This window comes from Pomacea canaliculata, linkage group LG6 (assembly GCF_003073045.1).
Source record: "Pomacea canaliculata isolate SZHN2017 linkage group LG6, ASM307304v1, whole genome shotgun sequence".
In the NCBI taxonomy this organism is placed as follows: domain Eukaryota; kingdom Metazoa; phylum Mollusca; class Gastropoda; order Architaenioglossa; family Ampullariidae; genus Pomacea; species Pomacea canaliculata.
The window spans coordinates 3,718,890-3,743,280 of record NC_037595.1 but is presented as its reverse complement, the minus strand read 5'-3'; the positions used below and the strand labels follow the sequence as shown (position 1 = coordinate 3,743,280).

Sequence of the window (24,391 nt, the reverse complement as noted above, 5' to 3'; positions counted from 1 at the left end):
TCATCTTTACCTTCTTAAGGCACCACCCTTCAGGCCTAACAAAACTCGACAAGACTCAAGCATCGCGATTGCTAACACATAACAGCTGTCTTGATATTATTTTGTTGTCGTGTTATGGCGGTGTGACAACAATAGCGCTGTGCTGTTGCCCGCAGTGATCACTGGGAAGGAGCGACACGAGGGTAACGTGACTTGTGACCATCTTGCGGTTGGCAAAATTTGGTGGCTCTGAGATGATGACAGGGCCGTCCTCTGTGGCATACAAGCAATTCTGAAGATGACAGTCATCTGTGGCGTGGAGGCTAACGACGGAAAGACAGATGACAGCGATCCTCGCTGATATTACAGGAAGATGGTGGTTATCGGTGTGGCGGTAAGGTTATGGAAAGATAGATCACATTCAGCTCGCAGTGTGTTGGTGCTTCGCAAAGATATATGACAGCCGTTCATACTGCGGTGGTATTACAGAAAGACCTAATAGTCGTCTTTGTAATGACGGCGATACACTTAACGAAATGCCACCGACGAAGTGCGGTTGCTTTGTTTTGCGAAATTTGAACTCCCTTTAAAAAACATTTGTTATAAACTTGTGTATAATATATTATATTTGACAGGCCAGGATCCGGCTGCACGGTGAGCTGCCAAGTCCTTACTGCATGGCTTTACACAAAGCAGTCAACTAAGATGCTCATACACGCAGTTTACTTAGCAACTGATTGTGCATCTGGCTTCAGTGTTAAGCCCTCGTTCACAATTCTTTTCGTTACTATTTGTCACACTTAACCCCACGTCACTGACAGTCAAAATCCAATCAGCGCCAAATGCATAAAATTCATAAATATTCAAAAAGCAATTGTCCGGTCCCTGTTCATGACAGTTTGCTATGGGACATGTGTCATGCTGTGACATGCTTTGATTGGTCTAAGTGATCTCCACTGGCAGAATGTATAAATAAATCTTTATCAAACATATTTTATAACATGTGTGCTTTTTATTCAGTCATGAAGCATGTTTGAATGAAACAAGGACTCAATGACTCGAATTCTGAAACAAGGAGATAATTAGTGACGATTTAATGAAAAAAAAACCAACAAAACCATTGGAGTGAAAAAAACTATGCCAAGGAAAATTTCAAAACTTTATTAGTTAAGGTAGCATGAACCAGATTTCTAAGCATGTATCTATATAAATACTATGTCAAACAAAGAATAGGTTCACATACTGAGGAAAGTAAGAAATTAGTTCACGTATTTTCCACAAGGCTTTAAAAAAATCCACTCACCAGTTCCTTAGTTCAACTACTGTAACAATTCCATTAGAAAAAGATCTTTTCTAACAAAACAATACCTCACCCAGGCACTTACCTAAAAAAAATATCAAGTCACTAATGTATACGCGCACTCTCTCTCTCTCTCTCAGCTCCAAGTGCACGAAGGAAGGCAGAGATCAGACAGTAAAAAAGAAAATCACAGAATTTCAGTAGGTATTCCTGAAAGATAAGCTTTGAGTTTAAACTAGAAAACCTTTAGCTTCCCAACTAAGGAGACAATGGTGCGGCATTCCCTGCACTGGGGCCAGGAAAGGAAAATGGGCAACCGCCAAACTTCTGGAGCCAGCTACACAACACATTTCTAATTTTAAACTCTTTTAGACCTTAAATCCTATGATAAAATGATTTGTATAAAAACAATTTAAGAATGTGGTTAACGAAAAATTGTTTTAAATTATCTGAAACTGTTAAAGCCAGACTTTCGATTCCATCGACGCAATATTTTGTAATCTGTGCAACGTAGCGAAATAGTACATGAGGGATTACTGAAAAAAAGTTTCTAAATTTGCTTCTTTTCAATAGTTTTGAGTCTTAGAAACATGTTAAACAACTCTGAAGTCTGATACATGGGACAGAAAGAAGACGAGCCTGGGCAGAACGAAACGACCGGTCTCCACTGACCACATGGGCTATGCTTGGATTAATCAGTCAGCGAGGGAAACAGTGTTAGAACTACAGAACCATAATTCTTATCAGTCCCCCAAACAAAATCATGCTGAACCGCATCAGCACCACCGCCGAGGAACTGCTTGGTTAGGCTGGCTTCTGACCAGGTAAAAACAGATAAGATCTTTAACTGTCGCATCATACTAGGAAGGCATCTTTAACATCAGCAGAACTTCAATCACAACTTCATTGACTTCAAAAAGGTGTTTGACAAAATCTGGCGCAAGGAGTTGTGATGCGAAAATTCAGCATCGAAGAAGGCCTCGTCCAAGCCATCGAAGCGCTGAATAATAGTTCCACGAACCCAGTAACCTGATGGGTAACCTACTTGGAGCTTTCTGTCACACTAAAGTAGGCGTGCGTCAAGCGTGACCTCTATCACCAGTGCTGTTCAACATCTTCTAAGTGAGCATCATGCGTGAAACCTTACACAACCATCACACTTCCATATCTATTGGTTTGCAGACGACATCGATCTGATAGCAAGCACTAACAAAGAAAACCAAATAAACTACAAGATCTTACCATCAGACTGACATATAGTTCTAAAGAATCTGGAATGGAGACCAGCCCTGATAAGATTAAAGTAGTGGTCATTGGCAACGGGAATGCAGAGCTTTACATGAACGGGGTGATCAACAGTTTTAAGTACTCGTCGGGTGTTGTCAGTCTACGTGTCAAATTATGTGCACCCTTTCTCCCCAATGACCGTTACCAGACAAGGAATGAATGACTACTGACTGAAACTGATTTGTGTTCAGCTAGTGGTCTTTGCATTATGAGCCAAAACTGACTACTCACGCTTCAGTAAGGGTAAGTAGTTTGACAAAAGGTCAAACAGCCAGCTGGTCATTCTCCACTGAATGTCAAAGTCTTGCGGCCTAAAGTGGTGCCGGTAAGCACATCCACAGATTCATATTGATGCACCGCACACGTCTCATACATTAGCTGAAAGTTAGAAAGAGCAAGAAGAAATAATATACCAAGAGTAATAGGCGAAAGAAGGAAAAAAAGACGAAAGAAGTACGAAAGAAAGAAGATGACGCTGATGATGATGAGGAAGAAGCGGGAATATGACACTGCATGATTCACGCTCTTCTAAATGCAGCCCGCTGGACAGCTGGAGTGAACCAAGTATAGGTTTTCAAATGGCTGGTCGTTCTTTCCCTCGCAACAGCTAACGATCTTCCCAAGTTTTACTCCGCTGAATGTTCGGGAGTGGAAAAAAAAAGCCCATTACAGATGGACACAAAAAGAAGGGAGATAATTCCTAGCTGACAATTGTAATCGATACCAAATTCATCGTGAATTAATCTAATCACAAAAACTATCCTCGTCGGTGTTTATAGGAAAATTATTTGAAACCGGATAGTCTTAAGCGCATTCTACCTTCAGCTTTTAAACTCTCGAAGGCAATTTAGAACTAATCTTTTTCAAAAGACAAAATCATTCTGGATTGTCATTATCGCTAGTGGCTTTTAGAGAAGCTTACTGTTTTGCTTACATTCATTTATAGTTGTGTCTGCTGAGAGTGAGAGCTAACTGTGGTGCCTCTTTTCTCTCACTTCCTGATTGTCTTCTGTTTGGAGGACCAGAGCAAATAATGGAATGCCAAATGTTTTCTTTGAAAGGGCAAGTACCTCGTGATTCGGACTCAGTGTCCTCCCGGTAATGTCCCCTGATATCGAGAACTGCAGGTTATCTTGCTTTCCAAAAGAACCAAAATCCTTAGAAATAAGAAAATATTCCTCTTTATGTACGATTCTTTTTATGCTGCCTGACTTTTCTATATTTGAACTGTTATTTTGCATCTCAAAAAGAATTAGAGTTCAGGAAAATCTTGTTTGCCCCGGCCAAATGACGACACCATGATGCGATTTACTGCAAGTTAAATGTCTGTTCTTTTGGGAGAACTTCATCTGGAAGACTTAGTGAACAGACACACCATTTTAGCAAAACTGGACATCGCTGTAACATGTCTCTGAAAACTTAACGGCCAACGCCTGGCACCTGTAGAACTACAACGGTGACAAATCTTTTGTTGAAGAAGATTTTGTAACAGTGAGCTCCCTTGCGCGCCAACTACAAGTTGCGAGACTTTGTACTTTAGAGATAGCGTACAACTATTCCCGATAATTCTATTTAGGGGTGAAAAAATCACTTTGAAGTTGTGACACAAAATAAAAATCAGGTATTTCTACATTTTTTCGGCTAGTAGCTTATTTTGCCAACGGGTTATAATTCAGGGACGATAATTATTTTCGTAGAATATTAAATAGGATGGCTCATTCTAATGAATCATAAATTCTATATAGAATACTAAATTATATATATAATTATAATGTAATAAATAAAAATTTTAATGATACAGTGTTAAGACTGTATGAAGTCCAAGAAAGTTAACATCAAAATCAGTTAATTAGTCGTAGTGTTTTGATTTGTTTCTGTTTATTTATGGATTCTTTACCTGTAATCCGTTTCACGTGTGGAGCGTTTCTTTTTGCTACATTTCATCACGGACATGTATAGGTTCGTATTTTCATTTTCATTCCCTTGACTGCTACTTCATTGGACTACTAATTGTCAGAGGGGCGAGATACAAGGGAGGCTGAAACTTAATAAACTTCAAATAATCATAGGCATTACTAGTCAGACCTGTTGTCAGTGCACTACAATAACTGCTTATCCTTCATTTCACTTTATTGTATCAGACTCCAAATGTTTTTTTTTTCTATGGCTTATCACCCTCTTCCTGAATTAGTAGCTATTAGTTTTACAGAAAGTACTGTTCTCACATCTTTCTTCTCTAAATATACAGAAAGGCTGCTTTTCCTGCTCTTACCGTTATGAGAGCTACTACTACTAAAACTGAAGTAGTAATGTGTTTACTGTGATACAGTCGGTGCTCACACAGCTCCTGGTGGTGTATTAAAGGTGTTGAGAAAGTTTCTAAAACTAGTGTATTAGTGTTCAAAAATATTTTTAGGCAATCATTTGATGCTTTTATATAGGGACATTTATCAAATCAAACTTTATTGTCTGTTGTTTACAAACTACACTCATGCTAACATGATATAAGCATATCTATATTTATATAACGGGCAGAGATACATGTACACGACATTCAACACATGCACACCTACACCTCACACATACACATAAACCTCCTATGAAGAATTCATGGGTAATACAGTAGACATATGAGTTGTTGTGACTTTTATTTAGGATGGTGATTGCTGCTGGCACAAAGGACCTCTGGCAGTATATTTAGTGCACATGGCAATTTGTAGTGGCTGCCTAAGGGCAACAGCTAAAGTTTGTGATGGAGAGTATGTTTCGTCTCAAATTATATTATCTTTCTGACTGCATGAAGGTACAAGTCAGAAAGTGGCAGCTGTAATGAACCAATAATTTTATTTGCATGGTGGCTGACTCTGGACAGCCCTGCCTTGTATTGATAAAAAGCAATAAACAGAAAATTAACAATGGTCTGAAAACAAAAACACTGCATTGTCTGAACATCAAATCTTAGTGGACTCCAAATCTGCCTCAGACAAGATGCAAAGTCAATAAAAAGGACTTCAAGTCTGTGGGTGTACAATTGGACAATTGACTATCCTAGGACCATAGTTATGAAGCAAGGGTAAGTTACTGCCCTGGAACAACATGCAAACTCAAAGACAAGCATCTGTACTTATAAAGAAATGTTCGGACACCACAGATGTAGCTTTACCCTTTACACTGGCAAAGATGCCCAAGGTTAAAACAGCAAAAAGCAATGTTTTCACAGCACTTTGCAGCATTGGAGGCAAGACACTTACCTTTGATTTCCTTAATACTTCAGAGCAATGTTTTACCTCGGATTATTACTAAGGCGTCTGTTAAATAGCACATAATTTAGTATAGTTAAGGTTACAGTTGTTTTTTTTTAATTTTGCAGATTTGGGTGTCTTAATCCAAAAAAGCTGTGAATCAAAGATGACAGAGACAGAATCAGTCAAAAATGGAGCTACATATTTCTTCACAGTGGCAACAGTCACTATAGCTGTTTTCATTGCTGCTGTTGGCATGGTCTTTATGAATACTGACTGTGATCTTCTTCTGTGGGCTGCAGATTATATTGGCAGTTCTCCAAGTACAACATTTTAATGACATGTTTAAGCCTTACTTTACCCTCTAGGATAAAAGCATGAATTGACACTGAACTGTAATGCCAGTAAAGCAGGTTATGAAGAAAATGTCATTAAACAAAACCCAACAAGTTCTGATTTTGAAACTAAGCTTTCTACCTCCCTGCACCTTCCTCTTCTGTCTTCTTGTTCTTTTTCAGAGTATGACCAACTTCATTGAGATATTTTGTCTAGCAGATGTTATTGAGTTTCAGACTAGTCAATCTGATAAAGGAGAACTCAGACCTCCTTTTCATCAGATCCTGTTTTCTGGTGCTACCTGTGTATTCAGTAGGTTTTCCAAAAGTGATTTATTATGCATTAAGGTGACCAGACGTTTCGGGGGCGAAAGCGGGACAAGTGCCGATGATGGTGTCGTCACCGTCAAAGAACGCCGAAAAAAGTGATTTTTAAAGACAACCGGGACATTTGATGGACTTGTCAGAAAGCCAGAAAGCGGGACATTGGGCGTTTCGCCCGATGAGCAGGCGGGACACGAGGTCAAAAGCGGGACTGTCCCGCCTAAAGCGGGATGTCTGGTCACCTTATTATGCATGCTTCCTTAATGCTTCAAAGGGTTTTAGCATCATTTATAGTGCTTGCTGCCTTCAATTGTCTTTCATGATTTTAGGCATAGGACTAAAATGCATGTTTCTGCTATAATTCTTACTTAGCACTTCAGTTTCTTGCATTTAAGGCTCTTCAACTTTGTGACTTTGCGTATTATTACACTTTATATAAAAAATGTTCTGAAAAATATGACCAATTTACTTGCAGATGTACTAGCTGGCCAAGTTGTATGGATCACTGGAGCCTCTGGCGGTATTGGAGAAGCTCTAGCATATGCCCTTGGTGCTGCAGGCTGTCGCTTGGTGTTATCAGCACGGCGAGAGCATGAGCTGCTTCGTGTAAAGCAGAATTGTCTAGGTACAGGCCTGTTCTTAGCCCCCATAGGGCCCAAGGCATAGGTATTGCGGGGCCCTTGACCCCACAATCACCACGGTTTTAATCAAAAGCGCAGGGTCCCTGACGACTATCAAAAGCATGGGTCACTAGGCCTGTCTGCCACTAAACAAGGCCCTATCTAGGTACAATATCTTTTATGATGCTTGTGTTTCTAGGAGCAATGGAGTTTGATCCTAGGTCACTTTGTGCCATTTTTAACAGGGATATATTTTCCCCATATTTTGGCTTCGTGTGCATGGCAGGTTTGTATGGTGTATCTATATAACATATATATGTGCAAACATACCCATTTGACCATGTAAATAACTAAGTAAATAGAACCGACAAAGAGCAGACACATAAGAACAGTTTGTTTCTTAGAACTGATGTGGATATTTTTTGGTGCAGATAAAGTTGGGATGAAGTCATCAGATATTCTTGTTGTACCCCTGGACCTTCTCAGAATGGAGATGCATCCTGAAGCAGTTAGTACTGTGCTCACTCACTTTAATCAGGTATGTTTAATATGTTCATTCATGTACACTTATAAGCGCAATTTTATGGTTCAGTAGACTCACATGCACGTGTGTGAGCATGTCTGAGTATGTTCATGCATATTGTATCTATGAATGTTTCTTATGTTCTTAAGTATTGATGCATGCAGTGTACAATAATAATAATAATAGTAATAATCAGGATGTTTGTATTATGTGGAATCCATCATGTGGCCACGCTCTCTGCACTTTCATCCCCAAGCCATAGATATGGAGTACAGCTGATATGGGAAGGGTGTTAAACAAAAGCACTGTAAATTTCAGTCTATTGAGCACAGCTGTGTATAAGCCGCAACCACTCAATTTTTTTAAATCTCTTGCTTTTTTCACAAATAAGCTGAACTAGTTTATAAGCCGCAAATATATACAACTTGAAAGCTGCTTTGTAGGCATTTCATCTTGTATTTGGCATGATGAAGGTGTGTGCTTCAGCAACCGATCTGAATACTTCGATTGTATGCAGCTTTGATTTAAAAATTGAACAGTGAACACTGTAGCAACCTGAACAATTAATACTTTAATGTGTCACTCATTGAAAAATTAATTGGAATCTGAAAAATCCACAATAAAGTCGCGGCTTATAGTCTGAAATTTATGGTACTCACTGAACTCGCACATAGACATACACAAAACCATGGACAACACAGGATTACCGAAAAAAGAGTTACTATAAGTGGTATTTTCACAATTTTAAAAAACACCTTTGAAGCCCTCTTGTTTTAGTAATGCTTTTACTGGTCTATAAATGAATGCACTGCTTAAATGTTATGCTTTTAGATCTGATCGTGGCTTCTAGCTTTCAATCTAGTTCAATTGTGGTATTTCTACAGTGTACCTGTTGATCAGTCTGGTTTATTTCCAATATTCAGTTGTTTTAGGTGTGTATCTAATCCAAGTGCTGTTCATGCAAATAAATACTCATAACTTCACTCAGGGCATAAGATCTAATGAAAACAATATGATATAATATGAGTCCAACAGATATTTTAGTCATAAAGTTTTGTGATGATGGATAATAAAAGTAATATTCTTTTAGCTTAATATTTGCAACGTAATTTAGAGATAACGTCTAAATGGATTAATTAACTCTTCCTTAGCAGTTTGAACTCACAGCCCTATGCGCATCGAAATCTCGGCTTATATCGGCCCGATATAGGTTACCTATATTGACGGGCGAGAGTACTCTTACCAACCAAGGGCCATAACCCCTAATAATGGCACGTGACTTTTAGCCAATGGTGTACTAGGTGATCGGAACTGCGCGCCATTTGCAAAGTTTTGTTCTACACTTTTCGCAACAGGAATTATAATTAAGCTTCTTCCGCCGTCAATTCCAATACTGATACATGTGTTGGAGTCTTCAATAACAGTATGTATAATTTATATACTCTAAATTAGCATAGTTATTGAGATTTTAGTTCCAAGTTCAGTGCAGAATATTACGCTAAGAAAAGAAAGATTAGAGTACACATTTACGCAATAAATGCACAAGTTTTCCAGAGAGAAGTAGAAATCAGGCCCAACAGTTCTGAAAGCTTGCAATTTGATAATTCTTTAGCCGTTAGCGATGCAGAGAATTCGGAGCTGTCAGAATTTCCTCAAATAATTGCGATTACGAAAGTGTAGGTCACGAACTTTACCATTCGAAAGCAACAGAATTTCGACAGTTCCTTCTGTTTACTGGTATAGTAGCGTTAAAAGTATCGATTCGGACAAATTAACTTTAATGGCATTTTCTCTACAACAAATGGTAATGACTGTATGATGGTCAATAATTTATTTTACTGTTATTCTAGATAGCTGGCTGCTGGCATTTAAAGATGAAAGTGGTCACAGGATGTGCAACTGGCCATCACAATCTGTTGAACCAGATGCAAGCTTCATTAATTAGAGCTATAAAGCCAGATTCTCATGTTCTATGCTTCCAGTTCTCCTGCACAAGTCATTAAGTAAGTGCAATTTATTTTTTGATTCCTAATATTCATAATTAATTCTTGTGCAGAAGAAAATTTATGAACTGTTTGAACACTATAACATGTCATTACGGCACAAACAGTGTAACTTTGGTTGTGATTTTGCCCTATAAGAGTGAAAGGGACTAAAGTACGTGATTATATTAAAGGGAAATTTATGCTGTGCTTTTGGTCTTGATTTGTGACATCTAATTAGCACCTTTGCCTTCACGCCTCCAGCGCCCCTTGTCTGGTGTTCATCCTGCCAGCACAGGGACCCCCAACCCTTGGAAGGTAATTTGAAGTCATTTTGTTCATAATCATTTTAACATTTTGTTTGTTCTTACCCTCGGCCAAGACTTTTGAACAGTGTTTTTGTGAAATATAACTAGAAGTGCAAAATCCCAGGCTTCTTTTGCCATAGTGAAAAAAATTGAAATAAATAAGGATCACTATTTTACATGTTTTCTGCTATTGCATTTGTTGGTTCCAGGTAAACAAGATAAACTACAGAAAGCTGTACAGCATATACTGTCTCTTCTGGAAGAGATGAAAACTGACGTGAAAGACTTGAAAAATAGGCTTGCGCAGATGGAGTGCCAAACCCAAGAAAAGGAGCTGACATCTGACACAAGGGTTACAGTTTCCCTTAAAATCTTCAGAGGTGTAGAATGTCTCAAGTTGGATTTAAAGACAGATCCAGGAAAACGTGCACGCTTGGTATGTACTCTATTCTGATTTGTTAGGAGTCAAGTGTCTGTGTGCTATTCCCTTTAAAGGTTTTCATAGCATTATATTGTATAATGTCTGCAGTACTAAAAAGTAACAAAAGCATTGTTATGGTGGCATGAATTACAGCTGATAATAAATTTTCTGTAACCACTTTAGCTTGGTTACGAAGAAAAATATGAAACTTCCTTAATGGTTTTCATCCATATTTTGGTCTTAGAATACGAAGAAAAATATGAAACTTCCTTAATGGTTTTCATCCATATTTTGGTCTTATAATACTAGTTCTCATAACATGTATCATGATACTGACCACAGCAAGTTTTATTATAAAAAAGGATGTTTGTTTATTTTTGTCTGTTTCCAGGAATGCTATTTGGCGATGAGGGGAGGCTTTAGCTTAAAGCTCGTAGTCAGGGGTATACTGTCTGTGCTATTTTCAACAGAATTAGCCCGGTGTTACAACTATAATGGCCTGAAGGGAAAGAAGGGACTGAAGAACCACCCCTTTATTTTAAGAACAGTTCAGGGTAAGGATTTAAATATTTGACTTTGTGTTTTCATGAGTCATTGAGAAAAAATATTTCAGTGTGGTTGAATTACATTGCAAATTTTAAAATATGTACACATGTTTATGCAATGTCTGGTCCTTTTAATCAGCTGGTTAATACTGTGTAGAAAGGGATTATGATGACAGTTTATGGATAGAGTTCTCCTGCCTATAGAAATTCTAACTGAAATTCAAATGCAGCTCCACTTGTTTCTGTTTATAACGCTTTAAAATTTTTATGCCACTTTACATATCTTTATAATTTGCTTATTCTGATTGGTGTCCAGTCACTTAATCCCCAGACATTTAATCCCCGACGCTTTTACAATTAAAATAGTTTAACTAATGTTGTAGATGTTCAAATGATGTTGAAGTTAATAGTATAATTTGAATATTATTAATGTATTTCAATATTTATTTTAATTGTAAAACTTATTGTGATGTTTATATGAAGATAATTATTTGAATTTCAATTAAATTTTTTGCCGGCTTCATAATTTTTATAGTTAAAATTTCATTTTAAGGATGAAGCGTCAGGGATTAAGTGTCTGGGGATTAAGTGACTGGGAACCTTCTGATTTGTTAGAAGGAGGAGTCAAGTGTATTTTTGCTATTCCCTTTAAATGTTTTCATAGCATTTTATTGTATAGAACAAATGACATGTCTGCAGTACTAAAAAGTAACAAAGGCATAGTTATGCTGGCATGAATTACAGCTGATAATAAATTTTCTGTAAGCACTTTAGCTTGGTTACAAAGATAAATATGAAACTTCCTTAATGGTTTTCATCCATATTTTGGTCTTATAATACTAGTTCTCATAACACGTATCATGATACTGCCCACAGCAAGTTTTATTTTAAAAAATGATGTATGTTTATTATTGTCTGTTTCCAGGAATGCTATTTGGCAATGCGTGGGGGATTCACTTTAAAGCATATCGTCAGGGACAAACGGTCTCTGCTATTTTCAAATAAATTAGCCAGGTCTTACAACTTCCATGGTCTGAAGGGAAAGAAGGGACTCACGAACCACCCCTTTCTTTTAGAAACAGTTCAGGGTAAGGATTTAAATATTTGACTCTGTGTTTTCATGAGTCATTGAGAAAAAATATTTCATTTGTCTGTAAAAGTCAATATGTTTATGCAATGTCTAGTCCTTTAATCAGCTGGTTAATTTTTGTGTAGAAATGAATTAAGATGACAGTTGATAGACATCTTTACAGTTCCCATGTACTGGGATTGTTTTTGAAATCAGTATTTCCAGAGTTCTCCTGCCTATAGAAATTCTACCTGAAATTCAAATGCAGTTCCACTTGTAGTTCCTTTCTGTTTATAGCACTTAAAATTTTTGTGCCACTTTACATATCTATATAATTTGCTTGTACCTTTCTTTATTTCACCTTATGTTCTGGATATTAGGGTCAGTGACCTACAATTAAGTGATTATTTTTACGCATTCATATTCTTATATTTGTTCTATTTTTAGATGCTGCACGAAAAACTTGCCCTCAAGCTACTGAAGCAGAACTGCAGACGCAGATCTCTAGCTGGTTAGCTGGTGCTAGGGATTGAGAGAATGGCAGAAGGGAAAGGGCACCTGAGCACAGATAAATAGTTCTGGGGTGGGGAACGAATTGGAGGACAAGTAAAGCTGTACAATTTTTGCATATTTAAAATTAGTTTTTTAATTAACAATTTCAATAAACATCAGAAAACGACAAATCATGTTTGTTTTTTGTAACATTTTGTTTGGCATTTATAGGGTTATTTTGATGCATTTGATATTATTGGTTTTTCTAGGAATTTTGGCATATCCTGATTTAAAAACAACGTAAATCAGAATATGCCAAAATACCTAAAATTACCAATAATAGCTGGAAATCTAGGTATCTAGGTTCACATGGGCTTCCCATATAGGAAGCCCATCTCAGCCCACGGTCGGACCTGTTTGCGCTTTCGGCGGTTGGGCCGATATAGGCTTCCCATATGGTCATAAGATAGCTCATATGGGTCCTATATGGGACACACATGGGTCCTATATGGCCTCTCCTTCAAATGCTACTAGGGAGATGCGAACATCGTCATATAGCTACATCTCAAATAATTGCGTCGATTCATTCATATTAAGTTTTAAAAAAGTATTAACTCTTTGCAGATTGATATTCTTGTGAATAATGCAGGACGGTCCCAAAGGGCACTGTGGATGAAAACATCATTGGAAGTAGACCGTGAGGTCCTAGAGCTGAACACGCTTGGGCCAGTGTCACTAACTAAGGCAGTCCTACCACACATGGTTAAACGTCAGAGTGGGCATATTGTTGTAGTGTCCAGTATTGCCGGCCATCTTGGTTAGGAATGCTTCATTAACTTTATAGTTCTTTGTTATTGACCACATTATTTTCAATTTTTACATATACACTTGTATACACTATTACAAATCATGCCATTTTATGAAGGTAGTCAGTGCAAAAAGGCATGATACCAAACCAATACCCTTTTAATAGCACAGGCATCTGGTTCACAAATTTGTTTTTCTTTGCTTTACTTTGCTCGAGATCATTCAATGTTGTAATTTTTTAAGGATATGTTCAGCATCATATTTTGCTCCATGTGCAACGTAATGAAATCCAAACTTACAGCTTTGCTTCATGAAAAATAAATCAAGTACTGTACTGTACATGTTTCTCTTGCTAGCATTCTGGACTGGTAGTGTAACTTAAACAGTCAAACTTAAGCTGAATTTTTGTAATAAGTAGCTATGCTTTAGCATTAAATATTCTTTAGCTTGTAAGGTTTTTAACATGCTTTTATTTCGTCTGTTTAAGGTACTCCTGGTTTGGGTTCTTATGCAGCTTCTAAACATGCCCTTCATGTGAGTACTTCCCTTTATGTCTTTGCCATTTGTCTAGTTAAGATAAACATGGCAACAGTGGAGAAAGGAGAAGTCAAATGTGACACCTGGTGAATTAATCACTGCAGAGAAAATATTTTATAAGCATTTTATCTTGCTTGCCTTAAAGTGGTTGATGAAGAAAACTTTTGTTAGCTTTAACTGCTTCCATAATGTGATGTACAGATTGTAAACATACGTATGTGCACCCATACATGTAAACCTGTGTGCATAGACATTATATCACTTCATTCAGGAACTGAAGCAAATTTGTGCAGATCAGTCTTGTTATGAAATCAGTTAGGTAGATAAAGAAGCAGGCAAATCTTTATCATATAGCTTGCCTGCAACCTTTCATCTCATAATGTTTATGTAATTTTGTTCCCTAGTGGTTTTATAACAGTTTTTCACCTGATGATGTTTATTTTATTTTGCTGCCTAGGGGTTTTATGACACTTTACGTTTGGAAGTGTTTGATGATAACATCACTGTCAGTCTGCTATGTCCTGGACCAGTCTTCTCGGATGCCTTGAAGCACGCCTTTACACATGATAAAGGGCAGGTCAGAACTGTCACAACATTCAACATTCTTTTTACATTTTATCCTAGAACTTCTGAATCTTTTGTCTCAACTCATTTTCACTTTTAGCATTCCTAATTATTGGCAATATCCTAAAGTGGATGAAAGCACCCACCTGAATACATGAGCAGGAGAGAGCAAGCTTGACAACCTCCATGCATGTACCAATGAGTTGTGTGGTACAAATGCTATACTCTTTATTTTTGTATGGTTTCAAGAGACATTTTTTTTTTTGCTTTACCCTTGCCTAACCATATTTGTCTGGTATGTTGTTCTGCATTACTAGGAGCTAGGAGCAGAGATGAATCCTACAGAAAACCGAATGCAGGTTGACCGATGTGCTTATCTGATGGCAGTTGCCATAGCAAACAAGCTTAATGAAGCTTGGATGAGCAATCAGCCAGAGCTTTCCTATGTTTATTTTAATCAGTACATGCCAACTTTTGCCAAATGGTGAGCATGTTTTCCTGTGTGTTCGATACCCCTAAAATTAAAAAGCTTTACATGACAAGTTTGAATTACTTGGAAATTAGTACAAACTTCTCTAATACTCAGATTTGCATATGCACAAATTTTAGTTATATTTGTTATATCTCTACGTGTTATTGTGAAAAGTTATCTAAGGCTGGGAAAGAATGGTTTGAGCCTGAGAGGGAGGGGCAGACCACATTCGGTAATAGCTACCCTAAAGATTATGCTTTGTTTTCTAATTGACTCCATCTGCCCCGACATGTACCCTCACCTCCCACCCTCAGATTGAACCATCCTTTCCTGCCAGACAGTGGAAACTCAGCCTTTAAAGCATGGTGAGAATAATTGCTGTATATAAACCTTCATTATTATTAATAAACATGCATGACACAGTTTTCTATTCCTATCTTTTAAGAATCACTTTTTTTTTCAGGGCTGCTGTACACATTGGAGGAAAGCGATTGAAGAAAATCAAGGAAGGAAAAACAGATCTACATTAACATTATTTACTGAAATGTTTGAACAAATACCTTTTTTTTTGCAATACTTCTTTTACATCATCTACCATGTCCACAGTATTTTGTGTGTGTGTGTATGCAAGCCACGGAGGACTTGACACTGGTTTTATCAATGTCAGCTTGTAACCAAGTATTGATTAATTTGTATAGTAAAAGGTGAATGAACTATTCTCATTTGTTGATATTTAAATATTTTCTTGGAAAGTGTGACTGCCAGCCTGTGATAGTGATGTTGACTGTGAATGCTTAAGGCACCCATTAAATGTTACAGATAAAGTTTTTCTGTACTTTTCACTTATACATGTAGATGCACAAACAGACATAGATACATACCTTTCATTCAAACAGGCATGCACCCACACTCAAATGCAAAATCTCTCTCAAACATGCACCCACAGATTCTTGCATCACAATTTCAGAACAAAGGGAACTTAAACTTTACAATGTTCACATATTAAGAGCATTTCTGAAGTGTTTTCAATTCTTTTGGCAAAAGTGTATCTTTGTAGCCTCCACTTTAATATTTCAATGTTGAAAAACCATAATTATACAAAAGTAGTGACCATTTGTATCAAAATGCATCCAAACACACATAAACTGTAAGAGGTTTAAATGACTGTTACATTACACTTTTCTTTTTAAAGACAATGCAGCTGTATGTCAATGAACCTTGACACAGCATTTAACACCGCCTTTACTGAAAAGGCTTCAGTACAGCATATTGGAATATACCAGCATGTATAATTGCAGATGAACAATAGAAATGCCAGTGTTTAAAAAATATGATTTAAATAGCAAGCAATGATCACTGCAGGTCTTTCCAAAATGAAACTGCAGCTCCAAAAATAGAACAAAAAAATTGGCAACTTTTCTCTTATACTTCAAAACTATCATCAAAGCAAACATGAGCACCACACCCAAACAGTCTTTTAATTATTTTTGTCTGCTTGATACACCTTAATTCTGAAAGGTGCATGTTTTGGTATTCTACTCTTTCATCATTCAAAACGAATATCAGATAACATATGGTTCATAACATAAGGCAAATCAAACTGACCTCATCACAAAAGTGAAAAATGTGAAAAGCTTTACCTATTTCATTTATAAATATTTTTATCAAGAAAGTCATAAGCACTTAAAACATGCTAATGCCCTTTTGCAGAAACAGCAAGTTAACAGGAAAAAAAGGTGTCTACAGATATCTGTCAAAATATTTCTGAAATATCCACCTGAAAGAAAAATAGGAAAGAAATGCAAAAGTCTGTATACAGCACAAACTTGTGTTCGACAGCAGCATAATTATGCACTTGTTAATTAAAATTTATAATATCATGCAGATGAGAACTTTTTGCATATGTTTGTCACAAAATCATGCCTGTAAGTTTACATAAATGTGCACTTTAACACACATATGCAAATGAACACACAAAAACAAAATATAACTATTCTGCATTAATACAATAGAAGTAACACATGAACATAGTACATGCAATTTGTGTCATGCATTCACTACTTTTAAGACTGCTATGTAAACTTTCACCCCCACCAAAAACAAAAAACCCCTAAATTTGTTTTTTAGGATATGATAAATGATCCCACACCATGACTATCACAACAAACATGTAGTTTCCAGATACGGTGTCACTGGGTCGGCTGGTGAATCCATTCTTACATTGTCTACTGAGACAACATTTTTAGGATCTTCATAACTTTGTGCAAAGAGCTGCATCTTGAACACTGTCTAATTGTTTTAAATCTGCTGACAATATCACATACTACAAACAAAAATTACACTCCATGAACTACTATGCACACAGAAAAATCTTCTACTACACAACAATTATCACATTCATAAAATTATGCTCAAAACCTTGTGGTAAAATAATGTTGTCATCTTTATACCTGCTCTTCAATAAAGATAAGTTTTAGTTTCAGATTATGCATAAAATGACAAAAAAGTGGGCAAAAAAAGGAAACCACAGCAGATATTACTGATGTCTGATCCAACAACACTGTCTCGTCACTTATATCTGTGACTTCCCTCCCACCGTTTCTCCTACAGGACCTCCCTGTTTCCTCCATTTTTTACCTTGCTTTCACAAAAGGGAAGAAAAATAACTACATAAGATACTGAAAACCTTCTCTATGAAAAATTCTAAGTGGTCTAAGGATTGTACAAGTTTCAAACTTTGCGCTGTTCAGATCATTGCAGTCACGATAAAGGAAGGACATTCAGTGATCTCATCAGCATGTGTCCACAAGGGCTAGAAGTGATTACAAATTTGCCAGAGCATCACAGGATTCTACGTTTAAAAATGACCTGAAAACAAACATTGCTGAAGGAGAAATGAAGCAAAAGCAATATCACCGATCAACAAAGTATTCCAGATCTTAAAAACATAAAAGATGACAAGGAAATAACATAAGGTAAGAAATGATTATCGATGGGCGTGTGAGATCATGTTTTTGCATGCATGTGTTCTTTCTCTCAATCACACACACTAAGAGCACAAATATTTTGAAGAATAGTTCAAACTAATGATAAAATTATGTCTTTGGTACAGATTATTGGTGTGAGGAAGATACAACATGTCCAGACTAAAATGCTCAACAAGCATAGGCAGTAAGTCTGACATCCATGGAGACAAGACAAAAACCCATGTATAGGGAATTAATGACAAATCTAATGTACATGTCATCTAACATCTAAGTTTTTAGCATGGACAAGTCACAGGTATCTGATTAATGTGAAGTTCACATGAGACATGCAAGACTAAGGCAGAAATTCACTCTGTAAAACTGAATCGAAAGTTCTTTTTATCCACAAAGTCGTTCACTCATCCAATGGCTAGTAGCAGTTGACAAACAGTTATGCTGGTCTGTCAGTACTGGTTGTTGTGTAGAACAACTGGATAGACACAGTAGCAGATGAAGCTCACCACTTAGGCATGTCTTGAGTGGTGGTAAACAGATCCTAAAATGCGCAACCAGTTTGATGCTTGCAAGATGCTTGCCTATCTATGATCATCTCGGGACATTTCTCTCAACAGATTTACAAGTTCATGTACAGCTGACTTCCAAATAGTGAGTTATCCAAGTTAATAACTATACTATCTCCTTATGCACAAACAAAACAGACAATGAAAAAAGCTAGGTGTTTAAGTTCAAAAAGGGTGGCTGACACCAAGGTCTCAACCATGGAGCTTGTGGCACACATTATGATATCCACAGCATTTCACAACACTGAATGGCATGTAAGAGGTTGCACACTACGAGAAACAAAGCAGAAATTATATCTGGAAAATTGGTCTGGGTGTTCTTAGCTGCCTGCAGTAAGTGAATGAGTGAGAGTGTGTGTGTGTTGTACATGTGGCATCTACAGATTTGCAAGCATTTCTTTGAAGCTGCATGTTGTACAAGTTATCAAGTAGCATAAATGCTCTGTGTGTTTGATAAAGCACAACACATAGACAAGTAAAAAATATATTATGCTATAAAAGTTACATAATTACATTTTTCTTTGCTATATAAATACAAATTTCATGCTTATTACTTTTATGTGGAAATGTGTAACTGGGTGATTGTGGAAGTGTTGTGAGAATAAAACTACCCCAGTGGTTTCAGCATGGAGTTAAAACCTGTACTTTCAGTATGGCACAAAAGTAAATAAGACGTTTTCAATCTGTCGCTGAGATCAAATTGTAAGCAGTTTTGGTATGAAACATGTACACAGTCATTTAAAAATAAACATGATTTATAACTTAAATGGTACTATGTACTTTCCTGCATTTTCCATAACTCAAAAACATAAGGGCTTGCAACACCTGTGTGAACAAATATCAGGTAAGCCATAAAACCTATGCAAAAAAAACAAACAAAACAAAATCAGCCTCTCCAGCTAAACCAGCAAGCATTTATCTTGGCAGACATCTAAATCTTGTGCCATATTTAACAAAAATTTTCACTAAAATAATCATTGTTTCTCAACTCCTTACTTCACAAACATTTACCACTGAGCTGGAACTACTTCATGTTTTGTTGTAATAGTTTGAAGCATATGGACAAAGTCACTGCTTGAAGAACATTACTGATAACAAAATCTGTTACATATAATAAAATCACAACATGATCTTGCTCAATTATTGCATCTTATTGCTAGGCTTATAATTTGAAAGAATTTTAATTACTTCCATATCCAAGCTCCTTTCCAATTTTATTTCCCAGGATCTCTGTTCTCCTTCTAAAAAGCCTAAAGAAAATTGGAAAATGTGACAATATGAAAACATTTTTAGCTTTTTTTCCAAATACCAAATCTTCCACAGTTGAGGAGGGTTGTATAAATAACCTTTATTTGTATATTCTTTTTGCTAACTGTTATAGTATATAACTTTTTCAAAATGGACGTATTGATGCAATTGAGCTCTTGCTATGAAGACATTTCCATTGGTGGGTACAAACTGTATAGGAAAAGTGAAATCCATGAAAAGGAGATATTAAGCATCAAAGGAGCAACTTGGCCTAGAACACACCCCATCTACAGACATACAAGAATTCTCCACCAAATAAAAACAAAATCCCAACTCAAATTTTTTTTTAAAGTCTGCTTATCTTTAGGCATTTATGTTATTATTGTTTTACATACTTTTTCATATGTGATGTACCATTATCACATTTTTAAACTCACTAGAAATATCAGACACACAAGGTCATGTACACATGGTAACTGGCCCAAAGCTGTAGATTTATATTTATATACATATATAGTCTATTTTATATATTGTTAATATTGCCTTAACATCAATATGCAGGTCACAAAGTCAATATAAAAAGCTAAAGCATGCATTCATTTTCTCTTTGACAACTTCTGCATCACTATATCATGAACAAAGCATGCACTAAATAAAAGTCAGCATCTGAAAAGGTGCTTTCTTAAACTCTGTACCATACAGTGTGAAAAATAAGTGAAAACATTTTGGCTCTGTTACATACACACATATATATTTTATATGCAAATATACAAAATTATGAAACATATCATAATCACTGTCAAGATATGACATTATGCATTGATAAGCAATTTTTTTGTGGTGTCCATTAATAGGTGAAAGATATGTTGACGAGTGTCTCAAAAGCAGATAAAGAAGATATATATTTTAGATACGACAAGTCTATTGACTCCCTCAAAAATGAGGCAAGCAAACTTTGCTCGCAAATAGCTGCGACACAACTGTGATCCACAGAGCCAGCACAAAAAAGATGTAGGAGATGCCCACGCGGAAGTTGTTAGGCAACTGATACGCTTCCCCACCGATCTGATCCATGTCAAATCCAATTGGAAAGATGACAGCAGCCAAGCAGAAGAGAATCATGGCAAGGAATCCGAGCCACCTAGCAAATTTGACCACCCTACTCTGCCAGTAGGAGAAAGCCAACAGCACAATGGTGATGTTGATACAGAGAACCCCCAAAACGATGCAAACAAAAGTTAACAACCACTCGCCCCGTACTGGTTCCGGCACGAAGCAGACGGACGGTCGGCGATAAATTGTTAGGCATGTCTTGAGCAGCCCAATGTTCGTCTCACCTCCTATCTCTGACACGATCCAGTGCGGCATAGCTAAACTCGTCACCGCGAAAATGTCCGCAGCCAGGAACAGCGCTCCCGAGATGATACTCAGTTTGTCCATGACTTAGCGGCATGAATGATGTCTCCGTTCGAGATGGGTCAGAATTTGATATCTTAGTTGTACTTAACCGAACAGTCCAACTGCAGTACGAGCAGATCGTAAGGCTGTGTTGAAATTGGTTTATTTTTCTGTAATTGAAAGCGTGAATGCACACTGAAGTTTACTAGATTATTATACTTATTTGATGTGCACAGAGCTAATAATCTTATCAAATGCTAACACTTCTGAAAATCTGGATAGGCACTGACTGACACCGACTGAACGAGCCAAAATTAGCAACTGAGATGCTAGGAATAAAAGCTTGCAATTCTGGGCTAAGAATGGCGTATTTCGGTAAACTTTAGACACACCATCATAAAGCATATCCTTTCCGCATTCGTTCATAAATTATACGTGCCACAGCTGAAAACTGTTTCAGCCGAAATAAAAACTCTTTCATGATATTAATGAGACAATGTCCACCATATTGTAAATTCAGGAAGGGAATTAACTCTTTTCAAAGTTAATTTTTAAAGGGAGTTCTTTCCCATCGCTCGCCAACGTACTCCACCACACCCTCCCATCACCTTACCACGTCCCACCATATCTTCTGTCTTTCGAGTCTCTCCCGCACGCAAATATTTTTTCCTACGACTGTTTAGCACTGACCAAACTCAACCATTCTGACAGAAGCTGATATAGCGTAGTGGGTAACCTCGACAGTTATGAATGCGAATTGTAGGTTCGATGTTTCTTTGAGATACTGTATTTTATCTTTACTGCTCAGATTTCAATTTTTACTCGTTTCTTGTGTTAGTTTTTGTGTGTGCATGTGTGTTCGTATATGTTTTAAGTCTTTCTTGTATATGGTGATTTTTTTTTCTTCATAAACACTGGCAAATTAATGTCGATGTGCGCAACGCTTTCATCGCCGTTGATACGTAGGAGACTGTGCAAATATGTTCAGTATCTTTGCTCGGAAGAAGTTTCTCACTTATGTATAGAAAAAAAGTAACAGCTGAGTTCATGGACAATAACACTGACTTCATTTTGCTATGCAGGTTTCTTTTTATTTATGACAGCTTTTTATGTTCAATTTTTTTTTTTAACTTACAAACTTTGAACCAGTCGAGGTAACTCTGATGAGTCTTGAGACAGACCACGACAATCAATAATATTAATATGTAAGCCTATAGGTTTATTGTTTACAATTTCAAATAGAGTTAAGTCTAAACGTGTAAGTATCTAGTATTTTGTTGATAAATAGTTCGCTTTTGGAAGGAGAGGGAGGGGCAGAATTATTTCTCTTTCGCCTAGGGCAGATCACAGCCTTGCACCAGCCCTGGTGATCTCCCTTTTGCTACCCATTTTGAAGATGACTTCTCTGCGTCGTGTTTTTCACTATTTCCACCTTGATCTTACTACATTCTTCCCAAGAGAATCAAGCTATCGTCACATTGTGTGCTGTTGTGTCACATTTTATTCTCTGGATTCTGGAGTCGGTACCGTTACATCTACAGTTATCACCCTTTACTGCCCGAGTCCTCGTTGTTCTTCCTTCTACATCTTTGTTATTATTGTGATGTTGTTCTACATCTTTGTCCCGTTTTTGTGATGTTGTTCTACATCCTTGTTACTGTTTTGTTAACTTGTTCTACATCTTTGTTATTATTTTGTGATCTTGTTCAACATTATGAGTCCACCTTTTGCTGAGATATCGCGCTTTATAAATTCCCTCTTTTTATTATTGTGAAGCGCATGGAACCGGTCTCAATGTGGGGAAATGTGCTATACAAATCCTATTATTATTTATTATTGTTGTCTTTTTGAGAGGTTGCACTCTTCTTACTGTAGAACGCTTTGAGTCATTCATGCTGTTGCTAGAGAAATGCGCTATATAAATGTACTTATTATTAAATTGTTGTTGACTTAAATGGTGAGATGGCATCTTTCACAGAGAAAGAGCGAGGAGTGAGGGAGATCGGTGAAAGAGTCGGAAACAGAGACGAATGAATGCATGGGACACATAGGCACGCATTCTGGGACAACCAGACAGAATTACATGGATACAGACAGAAGCAATGAAAACTGAAACAAGTGCAGTGGGTTGGGGAGATAGGTGGGAGGGATACTGACAGGTGCAGAAACTGGAAAGTACAAACAATATGTCTGCGTGTCTGTCTGTCCGCCTGCCTGTCACAAGAAAACACCACATATAAACCTCCATGTACACATCTTCACCGTGACAAAGACTCAACAGCAAAATATAACAAAACAGCTTTGATTCAGTTTAGAGAACTGCTTTACATAAAATATCAAGGTTCTGGCTCAGTCATCAAAATGGTGTGTCCCTTTAAAAAGAAAATCGTGATTGATCTTTCTTGTGAAGATGCAAAGGCAATTAAACATGAGCAGAAATCACGGTGAATTTTCATTGATGTCGGTAAGCATTAAATATAACATTAACAACAAAATTACTGATTGTATTTTCTAGAAGACACGAGCCATATCAGTTTATTCATGAAACCCATAAAAGGATGAAAGTCTTTTGGTCATCACATGTCACCATTTTCTGCTTGATTGTGTTCTTTTGTACTTTTTAATTCTTGGGCACGGTAACATGACACATAACGACAAAGACAAAATAGATATTAAAACTCTTTAAAGTAATCGAGGGATGAAAAAAATATATAAAAAGAAGATTACGACATAGATATAAAAGATATAAAAACCCAATTTTCGCCCAACTTCCGTACATTTTATTACGTTAAGCAACACAATGTACAGTTTGCGAAAACTGCTTGTATTGCAGAAGCTGAAGATGAGCACTAGTCTGAACGGCTGCACAGGTGTGAGAACACACATCTCATGTTCTTGTTGCCATCTAGGAGTAGTTGATATGAACACGAGCCACGCTCGTGAAATATCAAGCTGAACCAGATTTGCATCTGTAGAATGCCTTAAGGGCTGCAATCGGTGTGTGTGTGTGTTGCGAAATGGAGAGAGTGTTGTGTCTTCTATACTACATGAAAATACTACGAGTCATCGCATTCGGTTAGGTGCTTACATTCACTCTACTATGGAATCCATTCTTGGTCTTACAAAGACAATTTATTTGTTAAAGCTGTTGATAAGACATGCGTGCCACTGTGTTAGGAGCATGAGCATCTGTAGGAATTTCCTTTCTTTCAATAAAATTGCATAATTCATTACCGAAAGAAATGATCAAGCAGACGAAACAACACCAAATACGAAAAAGGAAAAAACCACGCACGCTTGTACACAACCACCCCCCCCTCCCGCACAAACACACACAGTTATGCACGCACGCGCGCGCACACAAACACGCGAGCACGCACAGACTTGTAAC

At 37.1% G+C, this 24,391-nt stretch overlaps 3 protein-coding genes across 8 annotated transcripts; 2 read left to right on the top strand and 1 right to left on the bottom strand.

Annotated features, from left to right (window-relative positions):
• The first annotated feature begins 3,834 nt into the window (after positions 1 to 3,834).
• On the top strand, positions 3,835 to 15,525 carry LOC112566297 (dehydrogenase/reductase SDR family member 7-like). Of its 5 annotated transcripts, none has more exons than XM_025242375.1 (9): positions 3,835 to 4,187; positions 5,937 to 6,131; positions 6,943 to 7,092; positions 7,519 to 7,625; positions 13,052 to 13,244; positions 13,722 to 13,768; positions 14,229 to 14,348; positions 14,653 to 14,819; positions 15,271 to 15,525. In XM_025242375.1, exons 2-9 carry the CDS (start codon positions 5,975 to 5,977, stop codon positions 15,335 to 15,337), a joined length of 1,008 nt encoding a protein of 335 aa, XP_025098160.1. In that variant the 5' UTR covers positions 3,835 to 4,187; positions 5,937 to 5,974; the 3' UTR covers positions 15,338 to 15,525. The 5 variants fall into 5 exon arrangements, with proteins under 5 accessions (XP_025098160.1, XP_025098162.1, XP_025098161.1 ...); XM_025242377.1 differs by lacking the exon at positions 3,835 to 4,187 and adding an exon at positions 4,233 to 4,525; XM_025242376.1 differs by lacking the exon at positions 3,835 to 4,187 and adding an exon at positions 4,559 to 4,930.
• Positions 9,568 to 12,614, top strand: LOC112566299. 2 transcript variants are annotated; one of them, XR_003099552.1, is made up of 5 exons: positions 9,568 to 9,613; positions 10,110 to 10,336; positions 10,713 to 10,875; positions 11,792 to 11,954; positions 12,383 to 12,614. XR_003099552.1 is itself a non-coding variant. In XM_025242380.1 (4 exons), the coding sequence occupies exons 1-4, from the start codon at positions 9,583 to 9,585 to the stop codon at positions 11,869 to 11,871; spliced, it is 501 nt and encodes a 166-aa protein (XP_025098165.1). In that variant the 5' UTR covers positions 9,568 to 9,582; the 3' UTR covers positions 11,872 to 12,065. The 2 variants fall into 2 exon arrangements, 1 of the variants encoding a protein (XP_025098165.1); XM_025242380.1 differs by lacking the exon at positions 12,383 to 12,614 and having other exon boundaries at positions 11,792 to 12,065.
• Positions 15,526 to 15,855: 330 nt separating the features above from the next.
• On the bottom strand, positions 15,856 to 21,538 carry LOC112566298 (uncharacterized protein C16orf52 homolog A-like). Its single transcript, XM_025242379.1, has one exon. It carries the CDS (start codon positions 21,040 to 21,042, stop codon positions 20,536 to 20,538), a length of 507 nt encoding a protein of 168 aa, XP_025098164.1. The 5' UTR covers positions 21,043 to 21,538; the 3' UTR covers positions 15,856 to 20,535.
• Between the last annotated feature and the right edge of the window lie 2,853 nt (positions 21,539 to 24,391).